The sequence below is a fragment of the Zonotrichia albicollis genome, chromosome 27 (assembly GCF_047830755.1).
Source record: "Zonotrichia albicollis isolate bZonAlb1 chromosome 27, bZonAlb1.hap1, whole genome shotgun sequence".
Lineage (NCBI taxonomy): Eukaryota > Metazoa > Chordata > Aves > Passeriformes > Passerellidae > Zonotrichia > Zonotrichia albicollis.
In genome coordinates, this window is record NC_133845.1 from 74,221 (window position 1) to 97,914 (window position 23,694).

At 45.2% G+C, this 23,694-nt stretch overlaps 3 protein-coding genes across 5 annotated transcripts; 1 reads left to right on the forward strand and 2 right to left on the reverse strand.

The window, feature by feature from the left end:
• Nucleotides 1-1,284: 1,284 nt before the first annotated feature.
• H2AX (H2A.X variant histone) lies at nucleotides 1,285-5,537 on the forward strand. The gene has a single exon (XM_074559563.1). The coding sequence runs from the start codon at nucleotides 1,285-1,287 to the stop codon at nucleotides 1,684-1,686; it is 402 nt and encodes a 133-aa protein (XP_074415664.1). The 3' UTR covers nucleotides 1,687-5,537.
• Nucleotides 2,497-12,235, reverse strand: HMBS (hydroxymethylbilane synthase). 2 transcript variants are annotated; one of them, XM_005494672.4, is made up of 13 exons: nucleotides 12,043-12,233; nucleotides 10,416-10,488; nucleotides 9,704-9,753; nucleotides 9,555-9,610; nucleotides 8,376-8,453; nucleotides 7,997-8,074; nucleotides 6,480-6,555; nucleotides 5,676-5,789; nucleotides 5,110-5,148; nucleotides 4,132-4,251; nucleotides 3,849-3,902; nucleotides 3,163-3,249; nucleotides 2,497-2,948 (listed from the first exon to the last, which is right to left on the reverse strand). In XM_005494672.4, exons 1-13 carry the CDS (start codon nucleotides 12,187-12,189, stop codon nucleotides 2,775-2,777), a joined length of 1,146 nt encoding a protein of 381 aa, XP_005494729.1. In that variant the 5' UTR covers nucleotides 12,190-12,233; the 3' UTR covers nucleotides 2,497-2,774. The 2 variants fall into 2 exon arrangements, with proteins under 2 accessions (XP_005494729.1, XP_014127963.1); XM_014272488.3 differs by lacking the exon at nucleotides 4,132-4,251 and having other exon boundaries at nucleotides 12,043-12,235.
• A 137-nt stretch (nucleotides 12,236-12,372) lies between these two features.
• Nucleotides 12,373-22,589, reverse strand: VPS11 (VPS11 core subunit of CORVET and HOPS complexes). Of its 2 annotated transcripts, XM_074559553.1 has the most exons (16): nucleotides 22,386-22,589; nucleotides 21,900-22,044; nucleotides 21,573-21,708; nucleotides 20,361-20,524; nucleotides 20,014-20,261; nucleotides 19,412-19,613; nucleotides 18,986-19,137; nucleotides 17,844-18,030; nucleotides 17,286-17,429; nucleotides 16,620-16,808; nucleotides 15,554-15,715; nucleotides 14,941-15,080; nucleotides 14,429-14,631; nucleotides 13,686-13,857; nucleotides 13,348-13,570; nucleotides 12,373-12,647 (listed from the first exon to the last, which is right to left on the reverse strand). In XM_074559553.1, exons 1-16 carry the CDS (start codon nucleotides 22,541-22,543, stop codon nucleotides 12,483-12,485), a joined length of 2,790 nt encoding a protein of 929 aa, XP_074415654.1. In that variant the 5' UTR covers nucleotides 22,544-22,589; the 3' UTR covers nucleotides 12,373-12,482. The 2 variants fall into 2 exon arrangements, with proteins under 2 accessions (XP_074415654.1, XP_074415655.1); XM_074559554.1 differs by lacking the exons at nucleotides 21,900-22,044; nucleotides 22,386-22,589 and adding an exon at nucleotides 22,119-22,157.
• Nucleotides 22,590-23,694: the final 1,105 nt, after the last annotated feature.

Below are 23,694 nucleotides of genomic sequence, written 5' to 3' on the forward strand. Positions count from 1 at the left end.
TTTGTAAGTCTGCTAATACAGTACATTCATTAAAACATACACACAAACATCATGAAATCATTCAGTACCTGGCCTTAAACAGTCTGTCCAGTAACCAGCTGCTGGATTTCCTGGCATCAGGGCGTATGAACAGAGAAATTATTCTCCCTGCTAGCTCATCTAGGAATGTGGCCTTCCAATAGGTATTTCTCAGGCAGCCACTCCATTTTTCCCAGTAAACTGGCTCAGCCCTACCTCCAGTAAGCATCCTGCTGACCCTGATCTCTCCCATACCTGGTTGTGGGCTCCAAAGCCCATTCTCCTACTTGTTCTGTAGTCTGGCTCCTTCGCTAGGGATCACACGCGCTTGCATTCCACCTAGCCCTGGCCCCTCCTTGCATGTGCTGAAGTCTTTCCATTTGCTGGAACCACTGGCTGCTCTGATTGGTGTCCTAACATCAGTTGCTGGCACTTAGACCTCCAGAGGCACACAGCATAGACAGTCTGCTCACTCTGGGGGAAAAATACATACATAACATATGGGTTAAGTAAGACAGCACAGAGACTGCAGACATAATTCTTACTGATCAGCAACATTTTAAAACATTACCACTTCCTTCACTTTTATTTTTCCTTCAGTGTTCCCATGGGTTTTTTTCCTCCTCATCCACTTTGACTCCTCACTCTCCTTTGGTGCTTCTCTTAATATACCCATATTAGGAACTCATATCTCACACATTCCCAGAATTCCCTAAGAAAGATCTCATGGTAGGCTTTTTCACATCCCTAACTGCTCTTCCCCCAATGTACCGCCCTAACGCAAATGGCCCTACAGACAGGGATACCTCTCAGTCTGTAGGCGCCCCGGGAGCCCCTCTACCTCGCTCTGGGTGAAAGCCAGGCCCAGACAAGGGACCGGGCCCAGGGACTGACTCCAGCCCTCATAAAGCACTGTGCGCCTGGCCGGGCGGCACGAAGCGCTCTGTGGGATTGGCCTCCCCCCGCAGTGGGCGGGCCAGCACCGCGCATCTCGCTGGGCCGGCGAAAGGGCCCCACGGATAACCTCGGCGTGGTTTAAATTTGGCGCCTCGCTCGCTGATTGGTCGGACCCCGCCCAACACATTCAGAGCAAACGCGCTGGTATCACACAAGCGACCAGTCAGCAAAAAGCTTCTTTCGGCAAACGCACCAATAGCTAGGGGCGGTGGCGCTGTCCAATGAGCTGGACTCTACTTGGCGGGAGGTTATAAAAACGCCGGGCGCGCCACCTCCAGTCGTATCGGTTCAGCAGCGGAGTGAGACGCCATGTCCGGCCGTGGCAAGAGCGGCGGTAAGGCCCGTGCTAAGGCCAAGTCTCGCTCGTCCCGGGCTGGGCTGCAGTTCCCGGTAGGACGCGTTCACCGACTGCTGCGGCGCGGGCACTACGCGGAGCGGGTGGGAGCTGGTGCGCCCGTCTATCTGGCGGCCGTGCTCGAGTACCTTACCGCTGAGATCCTGGAGCTCGCGGGCAACGCGGCACGCGACAACAAGAAGACGCGCATCATTCCCCGTCACCTGCAACTAGCGGTGCGCAACGACGAGGAGCTCAACAAGCTGTTGGGCGGTGTTACCATCGCGCAGGGCGGCGTCCTGCCCAACATTCAGGCCGTTCTGCTGCCCAAGAAGACCAGCAAGAGGGGCAGTGGGCAGCAGTCGCAGGAGTACTAGGCAGGCCGGCCCTCCCGGCCCAACTCAAAGGCCCTTTTCAGGGCCACCCCATTGCTCACCGGGAGAGCTGCGATCCGCGGAGGAGGGAAGGGGACGAGAGGCGTGGTCGGCTGTGGCAGCGGGGGGCGGGGAGGAGAGAAGCGGCCCGGGACCAGTCAAAAACTGAGCGTGAGAGCTGCTCCATAAGGACCCGTTATTTTAACTCTTACCTACCTCTGGTACATTCAGTGGACGTTGCCTCGAAAATAAAACTATAAAACTGCATTATTTACGAAACAGCACCCCAACACGGTGCCGTTACAGTGTTTCTGCAAGGCAATGTAACAATCAAACCCTGCTCAGAGGATGCTGACCTAGTAGCCAAGCGCAGGAAGCGACAGTATCTGGAATTCGGGCTTCTGCTTCAGCTCCCCCTTCACCGGCAAGTCTAGCTAACTGGCTCTCATGACTTGTGGACAAACGTACAAGGGAAATCAAAATGGCTGTCCGCCCCCTCATTTAATAGTAGCCAATCCAGCTAGTATAGCTAATATACATATACATAGTATCTAATACTAGCCAATTGCCTAGTGTATCACCTGCATCTACCCGACAACTCAATTTACCTTCACTAAGGCCAAGGATGAATGTAGCATCTCTGCTACTTTACTATAAGGAACTTGGTATCAGGAACCTAATGGGAGCCTTCAGTGATCCAGTGAGTGAAAAGGCCCAAATAATGCCTCCCAAAAGCACTCAGCACAGTACAGCATTTTAGTACCAGCACAGTTGTGTATCCAATTATAACCCAATGGTCACTTTGCTCCTAAATGGAACTGAACACTTAAAGGCTTTTATTTTATTTTTTTCTTTCAGCTCTCTAGCTACAAAAGTTGTTGACAATACTTCATAGAGATGCTTAACAATTTAGAGAAATGTGGAGAGGGGTGAAAACTCTGAAGAGCAGAAACTACTCAAGTTAACTTCATATTTCAGATTTTTTGCACCCAAACATCAGGTAAGACTGGTGTGAATGTTGAAATAAATCCCTCCAGAGGATCATGATGTAGCTGCAGAGTTGTAGCACTCCTGATGGCAACACGGCAGGTTCAGCGGGCATCATTGAGCTGCCTTGCCACGCTAAGGATATGCTTTGCTCCCTTGCTCAGAAGTAAACTAGCTAGTTCAACACCCAGGTTCTCTGCAGCTTCCTGGGCCTGACCAGGAACGTTCTTGGCTGTGATGCCAACATGCTGCACATCGTCATTCGGTCCGTCTTCATTCTGCAAATATAAATGCCTCAAAGTAAGGCAGCAGGAAAACAGTGGGCAAGGAATTAAGACACCCATGAAACAGGGTAAAACTGTTTGAAGAGCCTCAAGAACAGTGTGCTGTTACAGGTTAAAAGAAACCAGACCAAATATAGTCTATTTCTAAAGGCCCAGTTTTTGTCATTTAGCTTCAGGTTTGAATTTTGAAGCCACATGATTCACATACCTGATGGGGATAACTAACACCAGTCTGCATGGTCTCCTTCAGGCTATCAGATCCATCCAAGCTGTAGACTGCTCCTGTCAAATACAACTTGGAAAAATATATAGAATGGATTACTACCACATTAACAAACAAACAGGCAGCCAACTACCCCCTCTTTAAAAAAACCCACCCAATATACAAAGCTAAGTCCGTCGTCATTGGGAAGGGCTTTTGTCATGCAGTGGGATCAGCATGAATAGCAGTACAATACAAGTATAAAGAAAAGTAATCCCTGTTAGGGAAAATGTGACTTCTCAAGGAAAGGCTGAAGTTTTTTTCTAGTTTCCCACCTCCTTAATCACATTCCACTGTATAAAAATAGGTTTGGTAGGGTCAAAAGCAATACTTTCTGACCTCAGGACAGTAGGAAATAAGCAGAGGGGTGGAGGGGGGAATCTGGTATATATTATAAGGGAATTTTCTGAAAGACAGCTTCAGTAGCCAGACCCATGGTTGTACTCCTGCTCTGGACACAAACACAGAAGGTTCAAGTCAGGAGACTGCCCTAACTGGCTATACAGTATACCAGTATATATAGTATAAAAGGTATCTACCTGCTGAAATTAGCTTCAGGAAAAGATACGGAAACATGCACACACTTGGTGCTTTTCAGAAATAATAAATGAAAAATACAATGTACTCCTCACCTGGCCATCCTTCAGCAGGGTGTTGACAGCAACAGGGACGCTACATCCACCCTCCTAAAACACAAAGCAGCTGACACTGAGGCTCCTACCCAACACATTCAAAGCAGAGGCCTCTGAAAAGTTTAGGCTGCACACAACCCTGCCCATCACTCTTCTGGCCCTTTTCGATTCAGAAGTATTCTGCAGTTTTATAGAAGTGTAACAGATTTCCCATATTATGGCATCAAGTCAACTAGCAGATCAGTATTTACTGCTGCAGGCAGAGGAAGGGTGCCAGACCTACCAAATGCTTCATAAAGGCTCTCTCAGCAATGCAGCACAACACAGTGTCTGCATCATGTAGGGCAGATACCATATTCAGTATCTCTTGGTCTTTGGCACGAACTTCCACTGCTAAGGCACCCTAGAAGAAGAAACGCACAACAAAATCTAATTCTTCAACTACATACATCAGCATTGATCATGAAACAGAACTCAGAGGCTCAGACCCTTTTCACTAAGGGAAAAACAATGTTCACAGAAATTAATTATGATACGCTCTGCTGGGTGCAGGGTCATCCTACAGTAGCTGCTATAAACAGAGGATCAGGACTTATTCAGGCAAGTGTTAAAAGATCATGCTGCCACCTCAAACCATTCTAGAACTCTGCAGGTACTTGACAAATGCATGATCAAAATCACTTTTTCAGACTGAATGTGCAGATTTGTCACTTGCAATCACTAAGAGATCACCAGCTGTAGTTTAGCAAGTTTGATACTAGCTGCATAACCTCAGCCACGCAGCCAGCATGCACTGGAACAGTCTGCCCACCCAAAAACAGGAGCACTAAGAATGTGCTCCAAGACAGGTGTTTCAGCTCCACCCTGCAGGAGTCAGGACACCATGCACAAAGGAGGGAGCATCACAGACCAAAGACACTGCAGTGGCTTTGCACAGTTATCCTGATGCAGCGTCATACTGACCCTGCCAGAACCTGCCCCATATCTGCCGTGTTTCCCCGCTGTAGCTGTGCACGGATTTACCTTTCCCATTTACTGTTTTTTTCTATTACTGATAGGCACCAGCCCCTAACACACTGGGTAGAAGAGCAGACTTCCAGTCTCCTATCAAGTTGTGCCTCAAACAGTTTAACAGCCAAGAAAAGAGATCAAAGTACTTTTCTGAAAACCAAGACATGAGAAGTCTTCATCACAGTTAACTACTCATATCATATTGCTGCTGGCTTTCAGTGCCCTTTAAGAAACAAAAGTTGTAAAGTACCTGTCCAACAGCATACAGACAATCTTCAGGGCCTAGGAGCTGGAAGAAAGTAAAATCAAGAGTTAATTCAAGTTGCACTATTCACAATATAGAAAACAAGAGCCAGATAGCCAGATTCCTGTCTCTAATATGAACTGATTTCATGTCAGACCAAAGAAATGTCACCTCTCCCTTCCCGTGCCTCAGTGTTTCCACCACAAAAGTGAGATAATGCACTTTACATCAACTGAAGTAGAACACTTTGTGAATTAGCTAATCACTAAAATCTCAGCGTTGCACACTGCTGCGTTGCTAGACACAAGTGCTGTGAAGTGCTATGAGACAACCAGATTACAAACTGTTACTGAACCGTGCAAAGTTGAACATGAAAAATTTCCACATGAAAAAAAAAAGCTACCAACCAAAAAACCCAACCACTCCTTCCAGAAGTGCCTCAAATCAAAGCTAACATGGCAACGGAGTCAGGAGATTGCATGCCTATCTTGGATAGGACAACCACAAGGTCTGAAAGGCAAACAGTTGGTATTTCATCAGAGAATGGTATTTTCTGCTTTGCTGCACCTCACCTGGCCAATGCGATTTTCCCAGCCCATTCTCTTCAGCCCAGCAGCAGCCAGGATGATGGCACTGAAGTCTTCCTTCTCATCTAGCTTCTTTAAACGGGTATTTAAGTTTCCTCTCTGTAGAAGTGATTAAGCAAGCATAGAAGCAGCCAGAAAACAGTCCTACAACCAACTGAGTCTTTACAGACTGTACAGAATCCAACAGTCTCCAAATGAGAATGTCAGTACCATCATGAAAGTGTTAAATATGCACAATTGTTTCTTAAAATAGAATTCTGCCAAGTGTTATGGAATATTAATTCAAGCGCTGATTCTACAAAGATACGTACACCATTGAAGTACACTATTAGCACCCAACTCCTGCACTGCAAAGAACTCTGCTCCTAGGACTGAAGTAACAATGCCTTTGCTTAGCAGGTCAGCCACCCTTAACAGAATGAGTGGTCCAAACAGCATCCAGGGTTACTGGAAACCCAGCAACATTTGGTCACGTGCCTGTGACAAACACATGGGAGGCACCATCATGCAGTTTTTCAAACACTGCAAAACATACCATTCATCTCTATGCTGAACCCCCAGCTAGATCAAGGCTGGCTGCTTCTTCACAGCCTCAAGAGAAGCAGAGGACAGAATGGCTACAGAGCTACATCCCCCTCAGAACAGGGTAGTGGAGAACAGCCGTTGAAGAAGGAGTTTGTTCTTTGAAGTCAAGTCGCACAAATCAGCCTCGAATCTAGATTTTACACAAAGTTGTACTTTCCTGCTTGCAGCTTTACCCAGCTCCTGCGGCTTTCCAGGAAAGGATACAATATCCCTGAATTCTAAATGAGGGAACTTCTTCTTGAGCTGAGCTGCTCTCCGAAGTGAACTGGTTCCAATCACACTGCAGGGAAAAATATACTCACTGAAATCCAGAACACTCCTAACAGTTACCTCCAGCCACATATATGACAGAAGATTCAAGGAAACAAATGGTAACCTTTTTTTTTTTTTTTTAGTTGAAATGAAGATCAAAAAACCAGTCAATGATTTGTATCTCCCTAGAAGAAAGAAAACCACTCTGTGAAGTTTAGCACAAAGCACGTCTGAAGCAACTCCCAAGGAGCCAATTTACAGGATATGCTTCTGATGAGCAGTCCCTAGCCACTGTCAAGGACTGATGAAACATCATTGAAAGACAGTATTTTTCACAGAAAAAAGACTCCACTGCCCCAAAATGACAACTAAGTGATGAAGTGACTAAAATAGAGGAACTTCATCAAAGAGAGAAATGCATTAAGCAGAGGACCTTTGAGTATATAACTGGAAACCACAGAAAACTGCAAGTGTGGGCATTTCCTTTCTCGAGATATATGCTGTTCACTTCTTTTCATAGAATCATATTATATGCTGATTTGGAAGGAACCCATCAGGATCACTGAGTTCCAACTCCTACCCCTGTGCAGCACACCCCAAGAATCCCACCATGTGCCCAAGAGAGTTGTCCAAATACTCTGTGACCTCTGTCAGGCTTGGCGCTGTGACCACTTCCCTGAGGAACCTGTCCCAGTGCTGAACCATTCTCTGGGTGATGAACCTTTTCTCAATATTCAACCTAAACCTCCCCTGATTCAGCTTCATGCAGTTTCCTTGAGTCCTGTCTCTGGTCATGAGACTGAAGAAATCAGTATGTGCCCTTCTGCTTCTTTCTTCTGGAAACCTGAAACCTAAGCCAGATGTGATTTTCCTGCTATCCAAATGCACAGAAACACAAATCTTTGTGTCATGGCTAGTTTATTTCTTTCACTTTCATATAAAAAAAGTGTCTTTCTAATAGATACCTTAATCTGAGTAATTCCACTCATCTGTCTCAGACAAAGGATTCCAATAATCTCTACTGAAAGACAGGTCATTAAAAATGGAGAAACCACAAGAAAGTGATGCCAAAAACAAGAAAGAAATCAGAAGAGGCTGAGTGAGAACTGAAGCACAGTTCAGGTCCATGAAAGCCAAAATTCTGCACCAGACAGCCTGTCTGCCTTGTATGCATTCCCTAGCAGTAAGCGGAACACCAAGGAGCAGAAATTCACTTGAGAGATCATGGCAAGAAAGGTGCTAACTTGAGAAAGCATTGCCACTCAAGGGTGGCTTGAGAGATGAACCTCACTCCTGTGAGACAGTGTTACTTTTTCTAGCAAGTGGGTCCAAGTTAATGTCTGTGGAATGCTCACAAGTAAAAACCACTACAGGATAAAGCAATGAGCTGACTGACTTGCCAATGGAAAATATCAACCAACTGACCCCTTCTATTTTTACACCTGTGTTCCCCTTCTTCTCCCACTCACCTCTTTTCAGGAAGGAGGTTCAGTGTTTTTCCGCAGTTCTTGGGATGAAAGACAACAGCGTCAAGTGGATTTTCCCTTCTGCAAAATAATGCAAGTGCAGAATGCCTGACACATCATTTAAGGGAAGGCTGGTAAGGTCAACAGTTCTATCATTTCCTGGAAGAACTACCTCTGGCTCCAAAATACTTCATCATCACTGTACAAGCAAGAATTTTCAGCACACCTGCCAGCTAAGGAACACTAGGGCAGCCCTGGAGTTCCACTAGAGCTTCTACCGGTTTGGAGACCAACCACAGGACCTACACTGCCTTTGCTCTCCTTTACCAACACTATAAAATGCAAGACTCTCAAGAGAATCAAGTCTCATGTCCACACTTACTTGCAGACAGCACCGATCGTAAAGCCAGGAGGAAGAGAAGTTGGCAGGTCCTTCAGGGAGTGAACCACAAGGTCAACCCTAAAAATCAGATGATAGAAATCAGAGAACAGATGGTGGAGCTCGTGGGGATCTACCAGTGGCCTTCAGGTCACCTGCAGAAAAGTTTGAACCTACTCTGGGAATTAATTTGGAAAAGGGAAAGGAATTTCAGGATTCCATAGCCAGGATTACTATACAGTTTTTGTGTTACTCCTAAAAGGCTACTTCACCTTTCTCTCTCTTTTCCCCTTAGCCAGTGACAAAACAATCTGATTGAATGAGGGAAAGACACTGGAGATGTTCATACAGAGACACACTGTACCAAAATGCATCAGTATGTGGCTTGGCATCATGTGTCAAACTTTAAGTAACAACAAGCCAAACTACAGGCAACCTGTTTTGTCACACAGGAACCAAGCACAGTTGTAAACACTTGAGTCTCCAATAACTTTTCACCAACTTCACTGAAAATGCAGTATGATGTAACTATGTGGCAGAGATGCAGAAGAATACCTTTGTTTTTAAACATGCTTCAACTAAGGCACCACTGAAACCTCCTCAGAATATTGAAAAGAAAGAGAGATTAAATAACAACAAAACTCCCCCAACACCTCAAACCCATGAAACCAGCACTAGTCTCTCTTTGCTCAGGCATCAGAAGTAAGGTTTTTTGTAGAGACAAGGTGCACAGAACACAGCACAATTTGCCCATGTCAAATTCTCCTGCACATTTAGCTTGCATAAGTTAATAAATTTTAACATTTGTAGGATGACAATAAATCTGTTTTGCAATACATTATCACCAGTAAGAAAAGTATTTTTTTAAAAATATATTCATAAGTATTAATCATGTGAGATCACATCCTCCCTGTGTATTGCAGCATATAATACACAAATAACAGAAGAAAGCCTAACTGGGGCAGACCAAGTGACACAATAGCTCCACTTCAAAATACATGGACTGAGCCCAGGGTAGAGAGAAAAAAAGGGGGGGAAAAATCCTTTTGACTTATCAAAGGATTACTTTTTTCAGCCTGAGATGTACCAGGACTGAAGGAAAGTAGATCACCTATGCAGCAAGCCAAATATTTCCAAAGAGCACCAAATGCTAAGGAGAAAGACAAAACAGTAAGTCCTTACTCATTTCTTTCAAGTGCATTTTCCAACTCCTTGGTGAAGAGGCTCTTCTCTCCAATCTACACATGAATGGAAAAACATAAATCACAAAAGAAGCAACAGCCAATATAACATAAATACAATTAGTTCTTGAATAAAGGAAAATCCTTTACCTTGGAAAGTGCTGTATCCAAGATCTTGTCCCCAGTTGTTGACATGGCCACTGCTCAGAGACAGTACAGGTAAACTGTGAGGCTTGATAAAAGCACTGGGCTTAGGCTGAAAATATCTATGCAGAGTGCCACCAGAAGTCACACACTACTGTGTGAACACTGACTCAAGCTCAATACAAGAGCAGCTCACTTCTAGAAGTATATTGCACTTAAGACAAGTGAAATTGAGACTTTCACTGTCCTCAGAAACAGAAGCAAGGTGAAAGAGGGCAGGTTTGGGGAAGAGCTGACCCAGTGGAAACTGCCATAGTCTGTCTCTGGAGTGCCAGTGAACACATGTAAAGCAGCTCCCTTCAGTGCATGGCTGAGCTCCTGTTATTCCTGCTGAAAGCCTTGAGCCCCAGACCAGAAAATGCCCCTAATGCTCAGGAGGGCGCAGCCAAAACAATACAAAGTTTGCAAATGTAGCAACACAACACCATATCCATCACATACTCAGCACTTAAATCATCAAGGACTTATGAAATCCAGCTATCTCCCTAGAAGAAACAAGCAGCAGCAGTTGCCCAGCCACACAACTGAACTGAATTCAGATGGCACCCTCAGATAAATTTAGACAGACCTCCTCCTCCTGACTCTTGCACACAAAGATAACCCGCTGGCTCCTTCTCCTTGCCATCTACCGCAGGGCAACATCCAAAAAAAAACTTACCAATCTCAAAGTGGAGGTCAGGGTATAGCTCACGGAGCATCGTAACTACACTATCGGTCTGAATCCGGGCCAGCTACAAGGAAGCAGAAAACAAAGTCCTAAAGAAAGAGCACATTGTCCATACAGTAGCTAAGGAGCCACTCTCCCACAGCCAGGCATGCATGACCAGTGCATTCTCTCTAAATCAAAAGCATTAGAAATAGGTTGCCTCAAGTTAAATTGCTCATAGGTACAAACTCCTTGAACTGTGTGAACTCCTATCATGACCAGAACACTTCACTGAAGAACTTATTTTATTGACTACAGTGCCACAACATCTCCCCATCTCCAGCATTACTGTGGTGCAACCACTGATGAAACACTGCAATAAATGTATCGAGTTAGGGAGAGTGATTACAACAGAAACCTACACATCACAATTCTCATGCTTTCACTTCTTGGTTTCACCTGTGGGGAACACAACTGCTAAATGATGACCGCTCATCAACAGGTGGGCAGAAATTGTATACAAAACCATTATTCTGTTGCTCAGCAATGAGAGAACAAGTCATATTGCACACTGGACTGTGGTTGAGGTTAGGGTTAAAGCCTCCCGCTTTCTCTAAGAGTATGAATTTTACCAATACTGCAAGCTTTGGGAGAAGCCAGTAGGATTTCACTGAGCTGGTGGAAAAATCCACAGTTAGTGTCAAATATAAGTTACTTATCCTCTATAAGAACAAAGACCTAGTTAGAGTTTCTACAAACACACACACACACACACAAAATTAACAGCTTACATCATCATGTACCGCAAGAAACAAATCTCAAAGCAGTAAACTGTATGAAGAACATTCCATTGCACAAGAAAACCAGGAGCAAGTAAAATACAATCATTAGTGTATCATGTTTCTGCACATGCAAGTGGCAGCTGACTCAATCAACTACAGATGAGTTTCAGCTTTTCTCCCACCGAAGGGCTCAAGACCCTTTGGTCATTAACGTCCTTCTCAGGACTGCAGTTCCCTACAAGTGCAATGAATGTATGTAGCTGCTTCCCTTTGTAAAGTGCCCCAAAAGCCTCAGGTTATTACATGAGATAGTATATATGCACGGCTATCTCCCTTGTCCTGATGTCTACGTAAAATGCCTTTGTGACAACACGGAATTCTTCCTAGAACGTGCGACCAAAAGGAACGAGATTATCTCAGTGCAAAGGCCTGAGGGTCGCTTATCTCTTTGCGAGGCTGCTCCTCCCTACTGTAGCCCGCTGGCAACAGATACCTTCTCTATCTCTGTATACGTCCCTTCCCTGGCCTTTGAGCGGGCTGCAAGCATCAGTTATTGGGGTGTTTTCCCTACAAGAGCTGCACAGACTCTGCAAGTTGGTCCCAGCCAGATCCTGGAGAGACCCGCGCCGTCGCCCCCGGCCCGTGCACCACGACAGTGCTAACAGAGCTGATCGTCCCTGGGTTCCGAAGGAAGGGCTTTCCAAACTTCTTCCCGGAATTCCACAGCAGGAGTGGAAACGCGCGAACTCAGGAAGCTGAGGCTGCTCCTCAGCCCCGAGAAGCACGCAGATCCCGCGACGCCCGCAGGGTGCCCCGGCGGCGGGCACTCCCCGCACCGCAATCCTGCCGCTGCCTACCTGGCTCCGGCGGGTGCCCACGCGGATCGCTCTGCCATCCACGCCGTTCTCTTCCCGCGGCAGCAACGGGCCAGCGCCCGCTCCGTCGGTCGCCCCGCCACATCCCGCTCGCCCCAGGCCCACGGCGGCCGCCCCTGGCTCCGCCATGACCTCCGGCCCGCGCCGCCGCGCCGCCCCGCCCCCTCCCCCCACGTGACCGGTGGCCTCGCCCCCGCAGCCCTACCACGTGAACAGCCCCGCCCCCGCCCGCCCAGAGGCCCCGCCCCTCTCCCCGCGCGCCCGGAGCGCCGCCCGGCCGGGCCGGTCACTGAGGGCCGCGCTGCGGCACTGTCCGGCCACGCTGCTTTATTGGGAGCCAAGGGGGGAAGCCAAATACAGGGGGCCGAGGACACAGAGGGGACCCCGTACAACACGAGAGGGCGTGCGGACAGGGCCTGGAGTCAGGTACTGCGCTTGGTGTGGATAAGCAGCTCCCGCTGCAGGCCAGCCTCGATCGTTGTAGCGGTCTTTCCCGAGGGCAAGTCCGTGATCAGGGTGAGCTTATTGAAGACGCCGCGACCAAAGTAGTCAGCAACGACTGAGAAGCCATCATTTGAACACTTGAGCTGCCAGACAGAAAGCAGCAGCATCAGCAAAAGCCTTCAGAGCGTCTTGCTTCTAGCCTCCTTCCTTTCTCCCTCTGCATTTAGAAGCCTCTGGTTTAGTAGACTGTTGAACAGGGCAGCTCTTTGCTCAGTCCACACAAGGGCTGGGTGTAGCAGAAGCACCTGCTAGATTTTCTGATGCTGGCTATTCCAGCTCCTGTTTCAATGCCACTTCTGAGCCATGCACCGAGGTAACGAGCAACTGAATTAAGCAGGAAGGTGAGTGCCTCAACTGCTCTAGTTCCCACATGTATTACTAATGTCCCATTCTTACACTCAAAACTTAATTAATCCTTGAGGAACACAAGGTAGATGCCACATTTTGGTGCTGTCCCCGTTCCAATTCACACTGTTCTTCTTCCTTTCTCCCTAATTAGTTCTATACAACCTGTAGACCAGCTGTCACACTGACCAATAGGTCTCAAGGGTCAGGTGAGGACAGATTCTCTCTTTCACCTTCACAGAGCCAACAATGACTCTATGTGCCCTTTACACAATGCAGTCACCCTAGGGTCTAATGCCTCATTATCCAGTTAATATAACCTTGTTTACAAAATACTCTCAAGCCTTACCTGTCTCTACCAGCCTCCATTTACAGGTCCATAAATGAATCTAAACTCTTATTTATTTCAACTTGGTAAGACAGACAATGTTAGCCTACCTGATGCTGAAACTGGTCATGCAGATCTCTCTTCTGCTCCTGGGCTCGGATCATGTCCATCACTTTGCGATTTTCTGGCATGCAAGTAGGACATTCTGAATCACTCTCAGAGTAGCTTTCAAAGCAGTGCTGGTGAAAGGAATGACCGCAGAGGAAGTGGACTGAAGGGAGCTCCAATGCACTGGTGCAAATGCTACACTTGGTCTTCTGAAAAATCTTGGGACTGAGTGACAAGATGGAGAAGTGTGAGAAAGACAAACTACACTTCACCTTACTAAAAAAAACCCAGCAGTTCTGTCCTTGAATAGGACTAGACAAGACAGCACACATTCCTGTACCTTGCTTTTAGCTCTTCAATTTCCAGACGGATCCTCATAGTTTCTTCTCGGTATTTCTGAATTCTCTGCTCATCCTGCTCTATCTGGCGGCTTTGCTTCTGCAGCTTGTTGACAAGATAATCCTTAATCACAGACAGGGTGGCTGTGGAGTTATGAGCCAGCGTCTGCACAACTGAGAGCAACTGAGATGTTAGTTTAAACACAAGCACAGAAACTGCAGCTATGCTTGTACTGCCAGGGCAGACTGCTTTCCTGGGACAGGCCACTTACAGGCAAAGACAGCTGGCATTCTCATGGAATTGGAAGAGCTCACCTAAAGATTCTCTTTCAATTTGATCTCTTCCAGAAATGGGTGACTGGGAGCACGTCTGGATAACTCAGACCAAAAGGGACAAAGGAAGGATATAGTAGTGGATTGGATTTTACTTCTCCACCAAGGCTCAACAGGAGTTTCAGCACACCCTGCACTGCCCCACACTGACAGACAGAAATCATGTATGAGACAGCTCACTGATACTGTAGATCTTTCTCCCTAAGGAGCTGTGACTGACATTGTTTTTCCCTATGGAGCTTATTACTTCAAATGGTAGGCTCCAATTTCATTGATTCTTCTAATGTCTGATCTACAGAAAGCACTACAAACAAGTCTGGGTTGGAGTCTTTCGTGGTTTGTGTTTCTAGTTTTTGCTTGGGTTGGGGTTCCTAGCAGAGGAGGTTGAGGGTTGAATGTCATATGTCATTACCAAGCAGCGGAGGCATAAGATTCTTGTTCTCTATGTGTTTCAGCACTGCAGCAATATACTCTTTGCAGTTCTCCTCCTTCCGTGCAAAGTAGCTAAGAGCCTGTTCCCAGAGACAAGCCTCTTGGTCACCATACAACTCGCACACCTCAATCACCTTCTTGTACTGCTCATTCTGCATGTGGTAGTGCATGATCTGTTGGAAACTATGGGAGAAAGACTCATCAGCTGCAACAATCCATCTTGCCCTTTGAGGTTTTACAGGGACCTCAGCTTTTCACCCAGCCATGCAATCCCCAGACTCACACAGAAGCCAAAGACAAGGGTTTTTTTCACTCTATGTAACTACCTTGCTTCAACAGTGAGGTATTTCTGCAGAGTAATCATCTACCATGCCCGTCTTGAGATGCTAAAGAGGTCACTACCGTTAATGGTACAGACATTTATGGTTCAGAAATTGCTGCAGTGGGGCAAGAGGGGAAGGACAAGATTCTAAAGACAAGAGTAACACTCACAGTTTGCCCTGTTCATAGAGGTAGAGAACACCATCCTTGAAATTGTGCATCTGACATAAGACCAAGGCCTTATCAAAGACTGTTTTGAACCTTCCGCTCTTCAGGAGGGTGAGGGCTTCATTGTGCAACTTCTCCTTGATCTACAAAGAAGGGGGAGAGGTCAAGAAGAGGAACCCAGGCACACCCACATACACACTATTTTGCACTACGACCTGACAATTTGGAGGTCTTTCATGCAGGTCAGTTTTGGCACTTGCTCTTTAAACCTTTTAAGCAAACAGGACATGATTTTCTTTGCCCAAACAGCCAACATCCTCACAGATCCAGGCAAGCAAGTAAAGATACTTTTGTGGGCAAGCCAGCTGCTCAGAGGCTGTATTGTCTGGAATCTGTCCTTAAATGACATACAAACAAAACAAGTTCAGCCATCCTGAAGGGAATAGTCTCCCAGATACAAGGCTGCTTTCCCATTTCTGTGCTATTTGTCCAGCACAGCATATGTATTGCCTCATGTTGTCAATGCCCAGCTGGAAAGGGCATTGCAGGAATGCAAATATGACTCACAGACACCAAATCTTTCCCCTCAAAATACAATGCTGGAGGGAGCTCAAACCTGCTCATCTTGCTCATGTGCCCAGTTCTGCAGTCGAAGTTCCAGTAAAGTGTCATAGACACCCTGTGGAGAGTCAGCCTGCACCTCAGTCATGTGCTCCAGAAAAGCTTTCAGTTCTCGGGAATTGTTTGCAAAGACTGGGATGAACTCCTCTGAATTAGCCTGTAAAACAGTCAGAAAAAGACAAGCACCCACATCAGTCTAAGCCACACTAGTGCTTCCTTCCTTCCATGAGAAATGTTTGTTTCCAGAGTCTCAGACAGGACAGATACAGCACAATACAGGATGCTGACAACATCAAGGATCAATCCTGAGCAATAACTTCAAGAGGTCCCCTGCCTCCAGGACTACCAGTACATCAGAATGGGGCTTCTCATGGAATCATTGAATAGTTTCGGTGTGAAGGGAACTTTAAAGGTCATCTAGTCCAATACCCCTGCAAAGAGCTGAGATGTCTTCCATTTCACCAAGTTGCTCAGGTCCACATCCAACCTGATCTGAGTGTTTCCAGGGATGGGGCCATCTACCAATTCTCTGGGCAACCTGTTTCACCAACCTCTTTATAAAAAGTTCCTTCCTACTATCTAGTCTAAATCTGCTCTCTTTTACTTTAAAATTATTACCTTTTGTAGCATCAGAAGAGGCCCTGTAAAAAAGTTTGTCCTCATCCTTCCTATAAACTGAGTACTGAAAGGCTGCAATGAGGTCTCCGTGAAGCCTTCCCTTATCCAGACTGGGCAACCCCAGCTCACTCAGCCTTTCTTCTCAGAGCAGGTGTGTTCCATCCCTCTGGCCATTTTTATAGCCCTCCTCTGGACCCGCTCCAAAAGGTCCATGTCTCTTCTGTGCTAAGGGTTCCAGAGCTAGACACAGTATTCCAGGTGGGGTCTCATCTGAGCAGAGTTTATTAAGTTATAATTCTCAGAGTTTATTAAGTTATAATTCTTCAGAGTTTATTAAGTATAATTATACCTAAAACATCAGGATGGCAACACAAGGTATGCAGAAGCACTCACTGCAAAGTTACTACTGGAGAGCAACAACTCTCAATCAACACAAACCCTACCTTTTTTCCTTCTAGCATCCCAGGGCCTTCATTACCTCCCGAGGGACGGTAATCAGTGCAAAGGATCTTCAGCAATTCAGTGGTCTCCTTAGGAACATGGTGCATCAGGATTTTACCATATCGCTTCATGTTACTCTCTGCCTGTTCAAAGGGCAGTTTTCCAATGTAGTGCAAAGCCTCTTGGTAGTTCTGTGAAGACAGACAACAAAACAATCACAGGACACTGGCCTCTGCTCTCTACTTTGAGCTTAGGACAGAAAGCATTGAAGACATGCTGTGAGTATGCCACAAATCCCATTTGCTCTGAATTATCACCTAGTTCACCATTCCTGCTCATTTTCCTCCTCAGGGAGAAAGACTGGATACAGCCTGGGGGAAACATTTAGATGAATCCCCAACTAAGTACTCTTCTTACAGTTCTCTTCTTAAAGGGCACTGTAAAAAGCCACATCAGAAAGAAAACAAGATCTTCTGATTTCCCCATTTAGTCTAACACACAAGCAAAAGCAGAAAGGCAACACACCAACAGCAAGTATTGTTGCTGCTATTCTCATCAGCATGCTATCCTCAGCAAAGAGGACAGTGAAATTATATTCTCACTAAAGAGGAGGCTAGGGAATTGGTATTCTCCCCAGTAAGAACACATGTGCAGTTATGTCTCCTCACCTTGATGTCCTCTAACTGGATTTTGAGGTACCATTCATGATGCTCATGCTTCTCTGCCAGGTACACGGCATGGGAGTAGTAGCCAGCTTGGCGAAGTACCTTGATAGCCGTTTCCACATCAAAGTGGACCTCACTCTCACTCGTCTCCAAGAACAAAAGCAAAGAGATGGTCCCTCAGAAAAATTCTAACAGTCCAGAAGCAGTAATCATTTATGTCAGAGGAGGAAAACATGAGCAGGGACAATCATGCAAGAGATTGTACCTCTCATGCAAGAGAAAAATCCCCCATGCAGAAAGGAAGGAGTCTAACCACTTCTCATTTGCTTGCCAGTTGCACTGACAGAAGCAAGCACACTCCAGACCCAGATGGCAAACCAACCAAACTGAGAAAGTAAGCAAGAGCTTGGAAATAAAGGAGCAAAGACCAGGGTACTGAGTGGTAAATTCATTATTCTCTCTCTTAACAGTCATAGAGGAAGAAATTTACAATTTCACCACAACTCCTTTTTAATTATTATGATGACATAAAAATGTAGCATGATTCCGTCTACCCAATACCTTAATGAACTCTTCCAGTTTGGAGCTGTCTTTGAGTTTGGTATAGCAATTCAGCAGAAGTGTAGTGTGGTCTGCATTGGCCAGGGACTGCAGATGGAGCATCTGTAGATAAGCAGTAAGGTTGTGGATACGCTGAGCATCCAGGAATTTCCGAATAACATAAGATGGTTCCAGCTTCCCTATAGTTCTGTGAGGGGAAGAGTTACAAGATATTGTATACTCATGAAATCAAAATAAATGGAGAAATTAACAACAGAACACAGAGAAACCTTAACTTCAGCAGGTACTAACCCTCTTGGGACTACTCAGCTATGCATCAGAAGCAACAACTAGTTATGGTGTAAGACCACCCCACTGCACACACACTGATACAAAGGCCTTGATCGGGACAACCATGACAGCATACAAGGAGTTAATCTTCCCTTAAAGGTGGCAGTGAGAAGACAGATTAGGCTCTGAGCACAGCAAACTGGAACAAAAGCTACATTTTCCTTCATTTCAGTCACATAACTCAAAGTCAGCTTTAAATGCTCATGCTCTAAATATAGAGCAGTTTAGTCACAGTTACTGTGACAGTTAAAGCAAGTCAAGGTAAAAAGATGTGCTGACTCTCACTGGATGTCAGGGACCCCGGAGCATCAGCTCCACAATAATTTACCACTCTGTGGCATTTTAAAAACTGAACATTAAGTTTTCAGTAAGCCCCAAAACAAGGCTGCTCTGAGTTCTAGTTTTAAAAAACCCAGGATGTTTTAAAACTGACATTAAACTGTTTGAGTACTTTTCAAGAAGACTGCCAAACATGGCCAAATTCCATCATCTATCTTGCACAGAGTGATCCCTTCTTTATAATGATAGGCCACACTAGGCCCCACTCCATCCCAGTAGGCCTACATTATTCATGTTAAAATATGATCAAAGGGAAGAACTTTATCCTAAGGTGTACAAAGATATTTTCAAGCAACTTGTTCAAAGACTTTTAGTCTCACTGACATCTTTCTCTGGATGGGGAGAATTTTCACCTCAAGTCATACTTTTTTTTTGTTTTGGACTGTTTTAATTCCTGTGCTGAAACGGAAATCAAGGCCTATGATGCTGCTACCTGTACTACAACATCACAGCTCCATAGGATCCCCACCTACCGAATATACTGCTGAATGGCTCCATCATGGTTTCCCTTGTTATAGAGATGATCACCATACTGACGGAAAATCTCTGACAAACCATCGCTGTCCAAGTGGTGGCTCTTGGCCAGGTTAATGGCCATTTCAAATAAGTTCTTTCTGAACAGCATCTGTTAAATACATGGTAAGAGCAGTACAAGAGAAATACCCCCCCACCAAACAAGTTCAAACACACGTGGAAAACAAGTTGTTTCTTCATCTTAGTGCATACATGCGCTTGGGCCTTTACATACCAATTGTCTTATAACACTGGCTATACTGGAAAGCTATTCGGTCACTTGTTCTGTAATTCACTTACCTGAATGGTTCAATTTTTCAGTCTACAGAGCCAGTACAATCTTACAGACATAAGGCAGAGATTAATAAGAAAACAAATTTACATGCCTCGAGTTTGGTTTGTGTATCCTTCTCCTGCAGTACATGGATCTTCCCATCTCTGGTCAGTACATAGAGAGATCCCCACTCTGCCAAGACATCCACTATGTCATCAAAGATTGAGCTGTATGCAATGAATTTGTTGCACAAGTCATAGATATTCAGGACTTGTTTGTCTGAATTCTGTGCCTCGTTCCCAGCAAATTCTGACCTGGAGTGCAGAATAAACTTTTAGAAAACAAGAAGAACATAACCTGAAATCTTGATACCTTTTCAAACTAGGGATGTATAGAAAGCAAGACAAACAGAGTTCATTCAGGCAATTAAACTAAGTGGATCCTGAGGGAAACCACCATGTATTTATACACAAATTCCATCATCCTGTTACACTGAGAAATTCATAGGACTGGAAAAAATTCCCCTCATTCAGCACATTTAACTGTGCTGCTCTCATAATGGAAATTAATCAATATATGGGTCGGAATGAACCTCAATATCCAACAGAGTGGCAATCTGCCCCCAACAGCAAAGCTTCACAGGGAAGAAGGAGAAGGAGAAAAAGCATGAAGCTGCATGAGCAAAAAGAACTTATCTGTTTCAAAGAGCCCTACTTTGGGGAAGTCTTTCGGTCCTTGGAGACAATGATGAGGTACCCCCGATACCAGTGAACAATCAGCTTTTGTCCCTCGAAGGCAAAGCAGGGGCCACGTTCGTCTGGTTGGTAAAGGTACACACATTCATTTCCTGCCACAATGAACTGGAGATCCTGGGAGGGGTCACTGAGAGATGAACAGCGCAATCCACAACCATGAGTGTCCAGCTCCAGGTGAGGATAGTCTTTCACTGAAAGCATATAAGACTACAGAGGAAACTCGAGGGTTTGGAGATCACTCTGAACTAGACTCTGAAACCACGAGAATTTGCCAGTCAGAATAACATTTTTTCAACTAGTTCTCACCTGGATGTTCTCTGTGGTCACCACAAATAGATGTGTTGTTTTGCCAGACTGTCGAAAAGCGAGGCCAGTAATGGGGTAACTGCCTTCATGTAGGATCTGGGTCTTACTATGCCGATCTCGGGTGATGTCTCCTTTAGTAAGTACAACACTCCCATCTGCAAAACCTGGTGAAGCAGACAGACTGAACTATTACTTATACAACACACCTGAAATTTTATCCAGCATAAGTTAGGGAAGCTCCAGTCAGCAACAACACCATGCTCACTAGCATGGTATAAAGCAATGGAATTGCCACAGGTTCTCATGTCAAGTCAGTCTTTGCCAAATCACTTCCCACTGCTCCAGTTACAGTTCAGAGCTGCCACACAACTGCACATAGGATAGCACTGATCAGCAAGGGTTAACTTGCTTTCCACACACAAACTTCACATGCAGATTAATTTTGTTTGTCTGTATTTTGTTTTACAAATGGCCTTCCCATACTGCAACTACAACTATAATTTCAAGTTCCTTGCTTATTCAAAATATCCTACACACTGTAAAAAAGACCAGAGGGAGATTTTTCTACAGTAAAACACACAGTTTTCATCGTTTGCCAACAGCCCCAGTCTTGTAAGTTGTTCCAGGCTTGAAAGCCACCGTACACACTGGGAAAGCTTTTTTGATTTCACTGTAGGGACCAAGTCAGCTGAGAGCACTTGGAATCTCACAACATTACTGCTCTTATTCTGTCAGAAGAGTTAAGCAAGAAACCTTACCAAGGAACAGTCAAATCCAAAAAGGGAAATTTGCTTTTTTTCTTTGAAAAAAGGTTTGTATAATAAGCTTGAAAAAGTATCTCTGTAACATTAGGTATCACAAGACTTGCATTTTTTCCTGTACCAACAGAAGCTAAATTTGGTACTAAGTTCAATAAATACGTAGCCTTACCAACTGGCAGGGAAAAGAGGCCATCAACTAAAAATACATGCTTCTAAGTATCAAAGTTATTAGTTTAAAATATAAACTTAGGCTAAATTTACGCATTTAGCTCTTGAGCTCTAGGGTAGCACAAGATACACAGTATCTCTGTGAGGATAATGTAACAATGGAGTGAGAAAAAAGATCATCAGGATCTTCTATGGTGGTTTTTGTATTTTCTATTCATGCTCACTACCTCTCAGTAAGGACTGTAACATTTTCCCTAAGCTATTATAGTTCAGCTTTACTTACCGATAGCCATGAAATTAAGATTCTCGTGGACAGTCAGGCAGGATACAACCGTGGGCTTGTTACCTGGTATTGCTGGAAAAATTCGTGTGCAAAGAGGGTTACCACCATCTCGTTTCTCCAGATTCCAGACTTTCACCTACAAACAACGATGATCTGGCATAAGCAAAACATGGGGTATTAGTAGGCCATGACCTGGCATCAAAACGTTATAGGACCCAGAATGAAGAAGCTACTCAGGGTAAGAAAGGGCTACTGAGATGATCACAATAGTCTTTAAGAAAGAACCGTATTACAAATGCGATTTCCTCTCTTCGTCATTTAACTTACCAAAGGATTTATACCCTCCTCATCCTCACCAATAGAAACCAGGATACTGTGCTGCTTCAGCTGGTACAGATGTGTCACCCTTAGCTTGTAAGCTTGGAAACTGCTGAGTTGAAGGGAGCGAGGCAAAAACCAAATCTGACCTTCCATATTTAGATCACAGTTAAGGCACATAAAGGGACCAAAAAAAAAAAAAAAAAAAAAAAAAAGAAAACCCCACACCTCCAATCGTATAAGAATCTGCATGCCTTTTGCGGACTCCTGGTAGAGTTACAGCAAATACTTCTGCAGAGCAATCCCGGAGCACCAACACATCCAGCGGCGCTTTGGGGTTTTTGTTTAAACAAAGCACAGCCGTCAGCGGAAAGCTGCGGCATTCCCAAGGCCGGAGCACCCTCCGGCCCGCGGTAGACAGCGCAGGACTCGCCTGCCACGCAGCCTCGGCTCGACCGAGCGCCGCGCAGGCCACAGCGCCCGGCCCCGCACAGGATATCTCCGAACACGAGGCTTCCCCGGCCCGAGTCGCAGACCGCGATGCCCGGGGGCAACGCGAAAGGCTTCGCACCGGCTCCATCCGGCCCCGAGGGCTCCCTCACCGTCTCTCTGTCAAAAAAGACGAACCGGCGCCACTGCAGGTAGGCAGCCATGTTGGAGCTGGCCCCGCGCGCCCGCCCCTTACGTGACCTGAGTCTCCGCCCCTCGGGTGGCGCACGCGCGGGCGGGGCAGCTGCCGTGCCAAGACATTTAAAGACTGAATTTTGGACACACATACTGGAAAAAAATCCCAGAGCCTGCTAGGAATTTAAAAGTCAGAACGGTGTCAGAAACCTTAAATGAGCCATTTTACAGTAATATTTTTGCATTACAGTATAGAATATATAATATTTATAATTTGCCTCTCTCCAACGGGAAATAAATAACAGTATATACAAAATAACTGTATATACAATTAATAGTATATACAAAAAGGCTTGACCTTTAAATGTGGACAAGAACTAATGAAATCTGGATATTTGCTGTGAGCTCAGCAATATGATTAATTATCTGTGTTGTCACAGATTAAACTTCTTGGCTTAACAAAAGCAATACAGTAAATATATTAAAAATAAAGCTATACCTTTGAATACATGTGTAAGTTAGTTGAATACATGTGTAATGTAACCCCAGCAAATCAGAACACATTCGGCATTTATGTACTTACGCAGTATTTCATTTCATTGCAACTGTGCATTTTTACTGCTCCAGTGCCCCAGGCACTGCTCAAAGTGGGACCTTGTTTGCAATCTGAAATACTTAGTTACCATTATGGTAAATTCCGTACGAATCTTTTGTTAAATTGTTTAACTTAAGCTATCAATTAAGTGCTGTTAGGTTTGCTGGCAAACCTTTATGCATAAACCACTGGTGAAGTCCAGGGCCTAGCTGAGCAGGGGGGGTTGACTCAACTCTGTGACTCCACTTACCCATTCCTATCCTTACTTTTTTGGCCCTTCTCCCCCAGCATCCATGAAGATAAGATTGGGTGTAGCCTGCTTTTACCCTGTGTGCTTTAACCATCTAGGCCACAGCAGAGTGAACCTTGCCACTGAACTTTGCCCTGCTTTCACTTTTACATTAAACCTGCTTTTGCCAACTCCTTTGCTGGTGATTTTTAAAGCATCTTTAAAAGACTCTTTCCAACCACCAGAACCACAGCACACACAATGTCTTCTGCAGCACAAACAGCCAGCAAGGCAGAAGTCAGGATGATTTAATGAAAGACATGAGGACACAGCCCCAGCAGGATCTGCAGTGGTCC

Coding starts and splice junctions, on each gene's coding strand:
- H2AX (XM_074559563.1), top strand. CDS start 1,285: ATGTCCGGCCGTGGCAAGAGCGGCGGTAAGGCCCGTGCTAAGGCCAAG.
- HMBS (XM_005494672.4), bottom strand. CDS start 12,189: ATGGCGGAGCCAGGGGCGGCCGCCGTGGGCCTGGGGCGAGCGGGATGT. Junction 8,454..9,554: donor AATGCACTTGAAAGAAATGA/GTAAGGACTTAC, acceptor TCTGATTTTTAG/GGTTGACCTTGTGGTTCACT. Junction 3,250..3,848: donor CCCTGCTGAAGGATGGCCAG/GTGAGGAGTACA, acceptor TATTTTTCCAAG/TTGTATTTGACAGGAGCAGT.
- VPS11 (XM_074559553.1), bottom strand. CDS start 22,543: ATGGCTGCCTACCTGCAGTGGCGCCGGTTCGTCTTTTTTGACAGAGAG. Junction 21,709..21,899: donor AGGAGGGTATAAATCCTTTG/GTAAGTTAAATG, acceptor CGTTGTTTGTAG/GTGAAAGTCTGGAATCTGGA. Junction 19,138..19,411: donor ATACACAAACCAAACTCGAG/GCATGTAAATTT, acceptor TGTATTTAACAG/ATGCTGTTCAGAAAGAACTT.